Here is a 13,134-nt window from a genome sequence, read left to right as displayed (position 1 = left end):
GTGGCCCACCCCCCATACTGCCCCTTCCGTTGAGCCCCTGCATTTGCGCCTCCCCTTTCCCCGATGCCCTGCCCCCATGCCAACCCTTCACCTGAGGCTCCACCCCCTGCACTGCCCCTTCCCCCTGAGATCCTGCCTCTGCACTGCCCCTTCTCCCCGAGCCCTTGCCCCCATGCCGTCCTTTCCCCCTGCCCCCATGCCACCCCTTCCCCCCTGCCCCCACGCCGCCCCTTCCCCGGAAGCCCTGCTCCCGTACACAGTCTCTTCCCTCCCCCCGTTGCTCTTCCTTAGGGCTGATAAAAGGCGGAAGGGCATAGGCCTCCCTCTTTTAAAAGTGGAGGGGCCATAGCCCCTGGCCCCCCCATTCCGGCCCCCCTGCCAAGAACCAATTCCTGTGGGACTCCTCTAGAAACACACCTGTTCAATGACAATTCTCTGTGTACAACTATATTTTGAGATCTATTCGCCGGTTTTTAATCTATTTAATGTGTGCCATGTTGATTTTATATTGTTCTAGTTTTTTAATCAAAATGTCATGTGGTACCAAATCAGATGCCTTACAGAGGTCAAGTTTATTACATCAGCACCACTACCTTTATCAACCAAACTTGTAATGTCACCAAAAAAAGACATCAAGTTAGTCTGATATTATTCACCAAATGTCTGCTGTTTCCCACATGAGGTTCAGTCACATCAGCAAATTACAATCCAACAATATGAGCATCCTAATCAATTAGGGGTCAGTTACCACATAACTGATTCAAGGGTTCTTAACAGGGTATGTTACAGGTACACAACCTATGAGAGGAAAGCTATTGGAGAATGAAAAGGTAAAGTATTGGATGGAAATTAACATTGTGATTACATAGGCACTTTCTGTCTTCTCCCTGGTATCTGGGGAAATCTTTGCAATGGGAGATATTCTAACAATAGAAATAACAGCTTTTATTAAAAGAAAACAGCCAAGGTTGTTTGTCCCCTGCATTAACCTACTCCAACAGCAATCCCATCAGGGATGCGTTAGCATACAGATTGCAAACAGGCGATTATTTTTCTCTTCCTAAATCCATCCTTGCTGCAGGATGAAACAGAATCCCCTGTTGCGTGCCTTTGAGTGGCTGCTCACTCTAAACAAACCTGCTGAGAGAGGCACATGCACTGGATGGGTTAGTGAGCTTTGCTGAAAGCTATTTTTTCCCTTCATTCTGTAGCAAAGTTCAGCTAAAAATAAAATTGCAGTCCTTTTAAGCCTATGATCTTCCAGATCAGATGTGTGTCATTTGTAGGCTTGGTGGTAGGGTGCTTGGAGAGCCAGGCAGCCTAGCAGTTAGCACACCCAATTTCCAGCCCCTTGCTCTCTGTTAGGACGGTAGAGGGGCTGGTCCCTGACCCTAATCTGGAATCTTCGGCTCTCCACCTGCATCTGGGCAACAGCCCTTAAGTGGGTGTGCAAGGGGGACCCCTGTTCCTTCCCTCTCCACATATCCCAGTCCAGGGCCCTGTGGGAAGCAACACTGACATGGTTCTCCCTGCAGGGAGCCTAAGTTCACTGGCAAAGCTAGAGAGAGACCTCGTGGGTCTGTTGGCTAAAGAGGTTTGGGCCTGTGAGCTAAGAAACTACTGCCTTTGTTCTTGGTCCTCCTGTATTTGGAGAAGCAGGACTTCGTACATTCCTTGTAACTAAACAAGATGGCAGCAAAGAAAATAGGAGCCTCCATCGATGTATCCTTCCAGCTTTGACTAACTGCTTGGATCAAAGAGGGGCAGCACACGTGTAGGAGCGGGACCAAGTTTCCAAGGAGACTAGAGAGATTGTGAGCTGCTGTTCCTGTTGAACCAAGATGGAACAAATGATGGAGTTACTTTCAGAAATCAAAAAGCCCCAGCACAAATTAAAACGAGACCTAAAGCAGGATCTAAAGCGAGAGTTGGAGGATACCCAGAAAGGGTTCAGAGATGACTTGCACGCTGAGATGAGATCCCTTCTGGAACAGCAACTACCAAGTGCCCAGATGGATTGGAAAACCCAACTGCGACATACCCAGTCTGGAATGGTCAAACAGATTGACAGGATGATCAACAACCTGACTGCCACAGGCCAGAAATTCTGCCAGGAGATAGTGTAGACCAAACAAGCTTTGGCCAATTTGGAACTTGCCTACTGTGATGAGTTGCAGCAATTCAGTCCCCTGAAGGAAATCAAAGGGGCATTGACCACAGCAGAAGGCAGTTGCCTGGCTGATGAACTGGGCAGCCAGGGGACATTTACAACAGTTTGCTACCCTGTTTGTAATGCGCAGAGGGCCAGAGGGGAGCGGTCAGGCTGTCCCAGATCAAATAACTTAAAAGCTGTTGGAGGTTTATTTGGCTCAATTCAACACTATAGCTCAAATGAATGGCTGGGAAGAGGGACAGAAGGAGGGCGATGATTAGCAGCCATCTTGGGCGGTCCAGCTCTGATGGTGCTGTACAGCTTACCCCCGAAAAGAGACTGAGTTATCCAGACCCAGGACAAATCTTTGACATGTGGTTTGGAGCTATGCTTGGCTATACTGGGAACTTACATCGGCATAGCTACTTCTCTCAGAGGGGTGAAAAATCCACACCCCCGAGAGAGAAGCTGTGCCGACCAAAATAACCTGGTGTAGACAGCACTGGAACTTCGCTACCGCCTCTCAGGGAGGTGGATACCTACAGCAACGGGAGAACCCCTCCCATCAGCGTAGGTAGTGTCTACAACAGTGGTTGTCAACCTGCAGCCCATTCTGCACAGAGCTGCCTGCAGCCCATGTGACATCCTCTGGCCCAAACAGGTAGTATTGGATGCGGCCCAGATAACACATTGTGGGCTGCACATGCGGTCCATAACGGTAAATAGGTTGAGAACCACTGATCTATACTGAAGCACTAGGCCAATAGCTGTCATGGCAGGGTGCTTTCTGAGCAATTAAGAACTGGCGGAGCCTTTGTGGGATTGTTAACTAGCTGTGTTATGACTGAGGTGGTGACCACCAAAGATGGACTCAGGAGTTGTACATTAGGTGCCCGGCTCTACCACAAAACACCCTGTGTGATGCTCCTTTATGCCTCATTTTCCTATGGGAATAATATCACTTTCCTATGGGGGCTACATTCTCGTCCTGGGGACAGCCAGTGGTTAGTCCCTGAGGTCTGGAATAGCTCCAAAACAGAATGAGTTTATTAAGTGCCCTCACTGCTCCTTGCTCAGGTGCTGTGAGGATAAATTCATTAAAGTGTACGGGGTGCTCTATGAGCACCACAGAAAAGCCTTTACATAAAGCCAGTGTGGTTCAAGCTTCCTCTGACAGTGGGTGTTGTGGCAGACATACTCATAGGCACCCCACTGCTGGTGATCACACAAACACTCGTGTACTGAGTGTGGATGAGTGTGCACACACATGTAGACACACTTGCATACACACACATATTCAGGCAAGTAGATACCATGTGCAATTCAGCTGCGGATTTTTGGACATCCCCAAATTTAGGCCTGTCTCTAACGATTTAGGAAATACTGTATATAGGCAGAACTAAAAGTCTATGGCAAAGTGGCATGTTAATATAGACAGTTAATTGGCCAAATGCTACACTAGCAAGGTGTTCGGGCCAATGAATTCCTGCTTGTATGGTAGAATTCTATGGGTTTCTAACCAGGGACATGACAGAGACGGGGGGAGAGCAGGAAAACAGGAACAGAAAGGAAGAGGTGCCCACAGCCATGTTCCTGTCTATCCTCTACCACAGGGATGTCGGACTGGTGCCGTGTCAGCCACTGGGATTGCACGGTACCCAAGCATACTCTGCGGGTGCCATTGGGGTGCAAAGTCAGCGCTAGAGCTGGGCAAATAACATAAAGCAATTTCCACTCCCGTGGGTTTGAATTTTGAAATGAATTCTCTGCCACCACCACCACCTCCGTGCCCTGTTTGTACTCCCTTGCCACAAACATGGGAGCCATTGACTTCAGCTGGCAAAAATGCTTGCAGAAAGAGAATGGCAAAGTTGCATGCTGAGTGGCCACAGAAAGGACATTTTAAATGTGTGTACGTATTTATGTTATAAGGGCTTTTGTGCTCAACCAGTCAGGGAAGAGAAGCAATACTGTGTGACTTATATGGCCAATCATAGCCAAGCAGGACAGGTTACATTTAGAATATTCCCTATCAGTCCACAGACTATTGTTTAAAGAACAGGAGTACTTGTGGCACCTTAGAGACTAACAAATTTATTTGAGCATAAGCTTTCGTGGGCTACAGCCCACTTCTTCGGATGCATAGAATGGAACATATAGTAAGGAGATATATACGCATACAGAACATGAAAAGGTGGAAGTAGCCATACCAACTCTAAGAGGCTACTTAATTAAGATGAGCTATAATCAGCAGGAGAAAAAAAACTTTTGTAGTGATAATCAAGATGGCCCATTTCAGACAGTTGACAAGAGGTGTGAGGATACTTAACAGGGGGAAATAGATTCAATCTGTGCAATGACTCAGCCATTCCCAGTCTCTATTCAAACCTAAGTTAATGGTATCTAGTTTGCATATTAATTCAAGTTCAGCAGTTTCTCGTTGGAGTCTGTTTTTGAAGCTTTTCTGTTGCAAAATTGACACCTTTAAGTCTGTTACTGAGTGACCAGAGAGGCTGAAGTGTTCTCCTACTGATTTTTGAATGTTATGATTCCTGATGTCAGATTTGTGTCCATTTATTCTTTTGCGTAGAGACTGTCCAGTTTGGCCAATGTACATGGCAGAGGGGCATTGCTGGCATATGATGGCATAGATCACATTGGTAGATGTGCAGGTGAACGAGCCTCTGATAGTGTGGCTGATCTGATTAGGTCCTATGATGGTGTCCCCAAATAGATATATGGACAGAGTTGGCAATGGGCTTTGTTGCAAGGATAGGTTCCCGGGTTAGTATTTTTGTTGTGTGGTGTGTGGTTGCTGGTGAGTATTTGCTTCAGGTTGGGGGGCTGTCTGCGTTAATACTATCTTTTATTTTCATAAACATTTATACCATGGTAGCACCTTGAGGCTAACCAGGTTGGGCCCCGTGTGCGAGATATCGTGCAAAGAGATAGTAAGTGACAGTTCCTGCCCCGAGCTGCTTGCAGTGGGAAAGGATTTCCTGGGGACAATTCCCTTAACTCTGGTCGAGTTGCCCAGGACTGTGAGGAAAGCTTCTGTCAGAGCTGTGCTATGGCAGGCCGGGATGCTGGTGGCAGTGCCGAGCGTTTGAATGGGCTGCTTCACGGGTTTGCCTGGTTTTGAAAAGCTAACCTTAGACAGCTTGGAGTTGGTATTAGCTAAGGGGAGTGCCAAAATGAAGGGACGCTTATCTGAGCTAGTGACAGATGCCGTGGGTCTGATTGGTCGAGCTAGAAGCTGCAGATTCAGAGGCGGGGGGAACCAGTGAACGTTGCTTTTCTGAACCTCAGAAAAAAAGCTTTATTTGAATTTGGGGTCAAGGCGGAGGGTGGGGGGCTCTTCTGTTAACTGGTAGAGCTCTGCAGAGCAGTCTCACCTTGCAAGGAATTTGGGGTGTCCTTCAGAGTGATACAGTGGTAACTGTTAACCAGGAGACCTCACTTCCCCTTCTCCGCCCGTGGACCCAGTAGACAGCAAAGATATCATTGACAAGGGCCAGTCTGAGCCCTGGGCTCATGGACCTGGAAGGAAAGACGGGCAGACTGAGACTAGGCCGGCTCAGAATGCCTCCAGCTGGTGCCACAGGGCCCTGTTGGGGCACAAAGCAGCCTTGGTAGAGTCTTTACAAGGGCCCAAACGCTCACCCGCTCTGCTCTGCCTTCCTAGCTCTCCGAATGCCCTGTCCATTCTCTTCCACCCCTTCCCTCCATGGCTCTCCTCCCTCTCCCTCCCCTCTGACGCAGGGACAGGAACGGGAAGAGAGAGCTGCTCTGTGTGGCCAGCAGGGGGTGCACTTTAGCTGCACTGTCCTTCAGCCCCCCAGGGCCCTGCTGCCAGGCCCTGCCGTGACCCAGTGGGAGGTGCCCATGTGCCGCACCCAGCCCTGTGTTCCAAAGCGTGCCCCATTTTCACTGCACCTGCGCTTGAGCATTCCCTGTAAGGGGAGAAATTGAGATGTCCTGGCTTGTTATTTTTCAGATCTTCCTAGCAGTGGCTAATTTTGAGCAGAATGAAAGGGGTCAGCAGTTCTCTGTAATTTACAAGTGGAGCCACAGAACAGAGAAATTCTTCCCGTACCAGCGGATCGCCACGCACAGCGCTAGGGACTGGGAGGCCTTTGACATTGAGGGAGAGGCCTTCCTCACGGTTGCCAACCACAGAGAAGGTACCTCGCCCTTATTCTTCCTGGCAGTGCTCGGTCGGTAGGTGTTGAGTGCAGGTGGTTTAGCGGGAGACAGCCAGCTGGGGCCTGTTGAAGGAGGACTCAGGGACCCCTCCTTCCTGTAATGCCACCTTTCAGGGTGGGGAAGTTCTGGACTAACCTCATGGGGTTGTTAATCCCCCCATTATTGTGCGGGCACCTCCACAGCAGGAATGTGGGGTGGGATCCTGGCCCCAGTGCAATCAATGGGAGTTCTGCCAGTGATCTCAGTAGGGTAAGGATTTCACCCATAAAATCCAAACCCTGGGGAAACGCTTTTGTATCAGGTAAGGCTGATGCCTAGTAAAGTGTTTTAAACAGTAGCCTTTTGCATTCTCAGCGTGCTGTCTGTAGCAAAGGCAGGAGCTAGCAGTGCTTTGGGGGCACTAGAGACTGGTTTTGGCTGGATATTGTGATTCATTTCCATTTGTTTGTCAGGAGAAAGGGGGTGGAAGAAGACGTAACAGTAGCTACTGGAATCAGCGGAGACTGATCCTTGTCATGGGACAGGGGTATTAATTAGCCTGACCCAGCTAATGTAAATGAAGGCCATAAGACAACCTCTCTTTTACCTGCAGAACCTTCTTACCCCTTCCACTTACAGATAGCAAAGCACTCTGCAGAAATTATTAAATCACTCGGAGAGAGAGAGAAATATTGTCTCCATCTTACCGAGGCTCAACATGATTAAGTGTCTTGCCCACAATCACACAACAAGCCAGTTGCTTAGAAACAGAAACCAGATCTTCCAGCTCCAGTGCTTTAACCACTAATCATGAGTCTCCCTAACACCTCCTAGAAGGTGGTGTGATTTTCGGTTAGCAAACAAACTGTGGTGATGGGAAAAAATGTGGTCATTGCTGGGAGGAAGGTGCACAATGATCCATTTTACCATGTGGAAAATTTCCAATCCTGCCAGCCATCCACAAACAGAGCTCCCTTGGTTGTTAGGTCAAAGAGATCCTAATCCCTTGTCATTCATAGGTGACCTCTTCCATCAGAGCCCACTTCTAGCCCATCACTGGAACAGCATCTCTGTCTTGTAGAGATCCCTCTCCCTCTTATCCTGGAGTGGCTGTAGATATGAAATGATACATTTGAGTTACAATTTCCCTTCTCACTGTTAAAGTGAAGGATTCCACTTCAGAGGGACTCTGATGAAACACCTCACTAACCACCCAGCAGTTGTTGCTTCTCGCTAATCCTTGTGTTTGTCACAGTTCCATAGCAGGGCACAATCCCAGTCGCCTTACTGCGGTCCTTGACATGCGTTCCTGCTTCATGCTGGAGAAAACGGATAGTGTACAAGTGGGTCTTTGAAACACCAGGCCGGCGAAGCATCTTTCACCTGTTGAGTTACCCACATTGTGTTTTGCTGCACCTAGAAGAGCCTTATAAACACCAGCCCTTTAAAGATGTTCCTTCTGCTGATCTGTCAGATGTTAATGATTGTGAAGTATCAGCATCAAAAGGGCATCGTCAGCCTGGCCACATCTCATCCTGAGAGAAAAGTGTCCCTTTAACTCTCAAGTTAGGGCAACCATAGGGAGCACAGGGGCTACCTTGTAACACTCTCCAGAGTACATTTATGTTCTTGCTATATACTCTGGGGTAGTTGACTAACTGTTGCTTGTATTGACTGCTCGGACTGCGAGTCATGAGCCATTTCTTCATTCGAGTGTGTTTGCATGCCCCACCCCCAGCCCCATCCTATGTGGAGCAACCATGAGCATACCATGCTGGCCTAACTTCATTCCATGTGTTCACACTGGCGTTTTGTACCAGCAGCTGTGATGATCTACCAATGGGGATTTGGATACCCCCATACAAGCCGGCTGGGCATTGTGATATCTCCCTAATAGCTCACCTACCACCCCCATCAGAGGCTTGTTCTGCCAGGAGGGATATTGCAATGGATTCAATGGATGGGCTGCATTATGTGGCTCCTCAGAAGAGTTTTAAAGAGACAGTACTTCTACTGGGGAGCAGTGAAAACACACTTGATTTCCCAATGGGTTAAAATAGTCTCTGAAATTACCTTTCCTCTTACACAGTCTGCATCTCCCGTAATAGCTCGCTAGGCTTTATACAGCACTTTTCATCAGTAGATCTCAAAGTGCTTTACAAAGGAAGCTGGTATCATTCTCCACATTTTAAGGGTGGGGAAACCAAGGCGCAGAGAAGTGATGTCCCTTGCCTGGTCTTGGCAGAGCCAGGAATAGAAGTCAGGTCTTCCACTGAGTGCTGTAGCCACAATTCTATGCCCTGTGTCTGACCAACACGCAAGGCCTGGTGGGATCCTAAAATGAGAGCAATATAGTAAGAGACACCTGCCAGGTGAGAGAGAGCCCCACAATCCCAGTCTACAGGCTCTGTGGGCTGCAGGAGTAAAGACAGCAGTTGTCTATGGAAAACCTAGAGCTAGCAAATATGGGAGGGTGAATCTGAACGATGGATCCCATGTTTGTAATGGGGAATCAGGGACGTTGAGGAGTTGGAGGAGACCTTGGGAGCCGTTTCATTCCCAGGGGAAGCCTCTGCTTCCCAGATGGATTCCTCAAGGCCTCCCATCATGGTCACGATGTGAGGGAGGTGCAGGGTCTGGTGGTTAGGGTGTTAGACTGAGCTGTGGGAAATGTGGGGTCAGTTCCCTGCTGTCACAGCCTGCCTGTTGGACTTTGGGCGAGTCACTTAGCCTCTCTGGGCCTCAGTTTTCCCATCTGTCAGGTGAGCGTAACAGCCCTGCCCTACATATGTTAACTACTGGGAGGTGCTCAGGTGCTGTGGTAACGGGAGCAGATAATTACCATAGGTAGACTCCAGCTGTCAATCATTCTCCTCCCCTGGGGAATGTCTCTAGGTATAATGACTGTGCACCCCTTCACTCCTCAGAATGGGGGTTCCATGGGACTTGTGTGCCCAGATTTTGTGCTGGCTGTGCATGGGGTGAACGTCATTATTTACACACTATTTCCCCAAAGTGTTCATGTTGCTGTCACATCATCACTTCTCTCTTGGCCTCTGAGAGCAGTGTGGTCTTTCCCCTTGTGTCAGCCGCGTCTCCAAACGTCATCAGCTAAGGGCTAGTTTTCCAAAGCACTGGGGATGTTTGATCCTGTGAGTTGCTGACCACCAGCCAAGCACTTAAACACGTGCTTACCTTTAAACTTCAATGGGACTGGGACTGGGACTTGGCTTCAGTGGCACTCTTCACAAATGTCAAGTCCCCCTGGACTGAGTCCCAAGCACTCAGCACCCTGCAGGACTGAGCACTGATGGTCTTCAGCTCCCACTGACTGCTAGCTTGTGTCCATACTAACAGGATGCAGGAGTTTGGACTCATTCCACACGCTGAGGCTAGCCACAGAGTTGCAGTGTGCTGCCACCCAGAGGGGAATGTTAGTATAAAACCACAATGCATCCAAATTATTTAACACAAAAGGGCCGCAAGTAATACAATATCTCCTCGCTTAACGTTGTAGTTCTGTTCCTGAAAAATGCGACTTTAAGCAAAACGATGTTAAGCAAATCCAATTTCCCCATAAGAATTAATGTTTTTAAGGTCAGGCTTGAGAAAGCCCTGGCTTGGATGAATTAGTTAGTGTTGGTCCTGCTTTGAGCAAGGTGTTGGACGAGATGACCTCCTGAGGTCCCTTCCAACCCTGATACTCTCTGATTCTATGACAAATAGGGGGGGTTAGGTTCCAGGGAAAAAAATTTCACCAGACAAAAGACTATATTTTATATAATATATATATACATTGTGACAGACCCAGACCAGTGGGGTACAGGAGTCTGGTAGAGGGCAAATATACTGGTCACTGGATGAGTAGTTTTCTGTTCCCTGAGTGACCAGAGCAGGGGCTGCACTAGAGTAATCAGGAACCTGCTAGAACCAGTTAAGGCAGGCAGGCTAATTAGGACACCTGGAGCCAATTAAGAAGCTGCTAGAATCAATTAAGGCAGGCTAATCAGGGCACCTGGGTTTTAAAAGGAGCTCACTTCAATTTGTGGTGCGAGTGTGAGGAGCTGGGAGCAAGAGGCACAAGGAGTTGAGAGTGAGAGGGTGTGCTGCTGGAGGACTGAGGAGCCATGGGGAAGTAGCCCAGGGAGTTGTAGCTGTCATGCAGCTGTTACAGGAGGGACTATAGACATCTGCAGTCCACAGGGCCCTGGGCTGGAACCCGGAGTAGAAGGCAGTCCCGGGTTCCCCCCAAACCTCCCAATTGACCTGGACTGTGGGTTCTTCTAAAGGGGAAGGTCTCTGGGTTGTTCCCCAACCCACATGGTGAATCTCTGAGGCAAAAAAATCCGCCAATAAGCGCAGGACCCACCAAGATAGAGGAGGAACTTTGTCACAATATATATATATATACACACACAAACAGTATAAGTTTTAAACAAACAATTTCATACTGTACACAGCAATGATGATTGTGAAGCTTGGTTGAGGTGGTGGAGTTAGAGGGTGGGATATTTCCCAGGGAATGCCTTAGTGCTGAATGATGAACCAGCATTCAGCTGAGCCCTCAAGGGTTAACCCATTGTTGTTAATGTAGCCTCACACTCTACAAGGCAGCACAAATGGAGGGAGGGGAGACAGCATGGCAGACAGAGAAACACACCCTGTGTGTGTGTGTGTGTGTGTGTGTGTGTGAGAGAGAGAGAGAGAGAGAGAGATGCGCATTGCCCCTTTAAGTACGCTGACCGCACTCTAAGTACATTGCCTTTTTAAGTAGATCAGCAATTTGAGACAGCAGCTGCTGCTAGTAAGCGCCCTCCGTCCTGAGCCCTGTCGTGTCCGTCCCCCCCCGCTCTATGGAGATGGGGTAAATGGGGGGCAGGAGCAGGGGGAAGGAGACACCCTGACATTAGCCCCCCTATTCTCTCCCTGACACACAGCAGGCTCCCGGGAGCAGCTCCAAGGCAGAGGGCAGGAGCAGCACATGGCAGTGGGGGGAGGGACAGCTGAACTGCCAGGAATTGATAGCCTGCTGGGCGGCTGCTGCACAGGGAACTTAGGGGAGCGGGGAGCTGATAGGTGGGCTGCTGGTCCACCCTGGTTCCAAGCCCCCACCAGCTAGCTGCAATGGGCTGCTTTTTCTGGAAGCAGTGGACAAAGCAGACGGTTGCCAAACAACGTTATTGCGCAACTTTAAATGAGCCTGTTCTCCAATTGATCAGCAATGTAACAATGAAACAGTATTAACCAGGATGACGTTAAGTGAGGAGTTACTGTACTCAGAGGCTTGGCAAAGGTTTTGCATGTAAAGCAAAACTAGGGTTACCATATCTAATAAATAAAAAAAGAGGACCCTCCACGGGCCCTAGCCCCGCCCATTTCCCCACCCCTAGCTCCGCCCCTTCCCCACCCTAACTCCGCTCCCTCCCACTCCCAGCCAGGGGGAAAGGGCTGCCCCAGGGCTACCGGCTTCAGGGTTTGCCGGGCAGCCCCCAGACCCTGCGCCCCCAGCTGGGCACTTCCCCTCCCAGGCTCCGGCAGCGCAGGGTCCGGAGGCACGGGGGCTGCCCGAAGCCGGTAGCACTCGGGCAGCCCGGCTCTTAAACAGAGCCGAAGAGTCGGGGAGGAGCAGAGCCGAAGAGTCGGGGAGGAGCAGAGCCGCCATTTTCCCGGACATGTTCGGCTTTTTGGCAATTCCCCCCGGACGGGGGTTTGACTGCCGAAAAGCCGGACATGTCCGGGAAAAAGAGGACATATGGTAACCCTAGCAAAACGAGTGACTAGCCATTGGTTTAATCAGTTTCATGAAAATAGCTGAGTCTGTCTGAAAAGCACATTTTTCTTTGTGGTTGTGCCACTAGTAATAGAACAGAGCAAGGTTTGTTAAAGGATTAGGGTGGTGTGAGGAAATGGTTGGAGGGTCAGAAGGAACTGTTAGACCATGTAGTCTGACCTCCTGTATACCATAGCCCAGAGGCTTGTCTTAGTGATTTCTGCATCCAGCCCATATCTTGCGATTCAGCTAGAGCATATTATTAGAAAGACCTCCAATCATGATTTAAAATCTGATTTCCCCCTGAGAAATGATCATGTCCATAACTGAAACCTCCTTGACCTCTTTTTCTTGTATATCTGTCACTCTCTCTTTTTATGCTTCTATAGTAAGTAACCGGTACAGCCAACGACTCCACTTCTTTGCAGTTAAAACATGAGCGATTAAAAATTCTATAAAAAATGCAGGTTTAAACTGATGTGCCTGAGAAAGTGTGAATTGCTGCACTGCTGCAAATATAAAGTGGAAAGATTTATTTCAGCCTTCTCAGTGTAAATCAAGCAAACAGCCAACCATCCCGTGTGACCAGCTGTGCAATAATTAGGCACAGAACCACAAGAGAAAGCAATCGGAGATATTGACAGGAGGTAATCAGTGGCCTATGAAAACTATCAGCCCTGCACTTTTAGGGGCCCTCCATTACACACAGACTTGTAAGAAAAGAAAATTCAGGAAAGAGACTTGTTTTAGCTCAATGACAGTATGAAAATCAAAAGGATCAACTTTTATTTTCTATTACAATAGATCATATAATACAACATAAAAATGTTGCAACAAAAAGTAATTTCAAAAGTTAAAACTGAAAATGTTTCATTATGAAAATGCCGAGACCGAACACTGGGATTGCTGGAACTATTTTCTTCCTGTGTCTGAAATGTTGGTGAAATCGACATGATTTTGTGACGTGTTTAGATTTTGATGGACTGCATGTGCGATGGAACACTGTTAGGCTGTATTTTTTCAGACC

At 48.5% G+C, this 13,134-nt stretch overlaps 1 protein-coding gene across 1 annotated transcript in view; it reads left to right on the top strand.

Annotated features, from left to right (window-relative positions):
• TSPEAR (thrombospondin type laminin G domain and EAR repeats) overlaps positions 1 to 13,134 on the top strand; it is a 78,268-nt gene that overhangs the window by 51,783 nt on the left and 13,351 nt on the right. Inside the window, exon 8 of the mRNA XM_034782140.1 lies at positions 6,150 to 6,336. Coding sequence (XP_034638031.1) covers positions 6,150 to 6,336 — 187 coding nt within the window. The remainder of the gene's footprint in view (positions 1 to 6,149; positions 6,337 to 13,134) is intronic.

This window comes from Trachemys scripta, chromosome 9 (assembly GCF_013100865.1).
Source record: "Trachemys scripta elegans isolate TJP31775 chromosome 9, CAS_Tse_1.0, whole genome shotgun sequence".
Taxonomy (NCBI): Eukaryota; Metazoa; Chordata; order Testudines; family Emydidae; genus Trachemys; species Trachemys scripta.
This window is presented reverse-complemented; position numbering and strand designations above follow the sequence as displayed.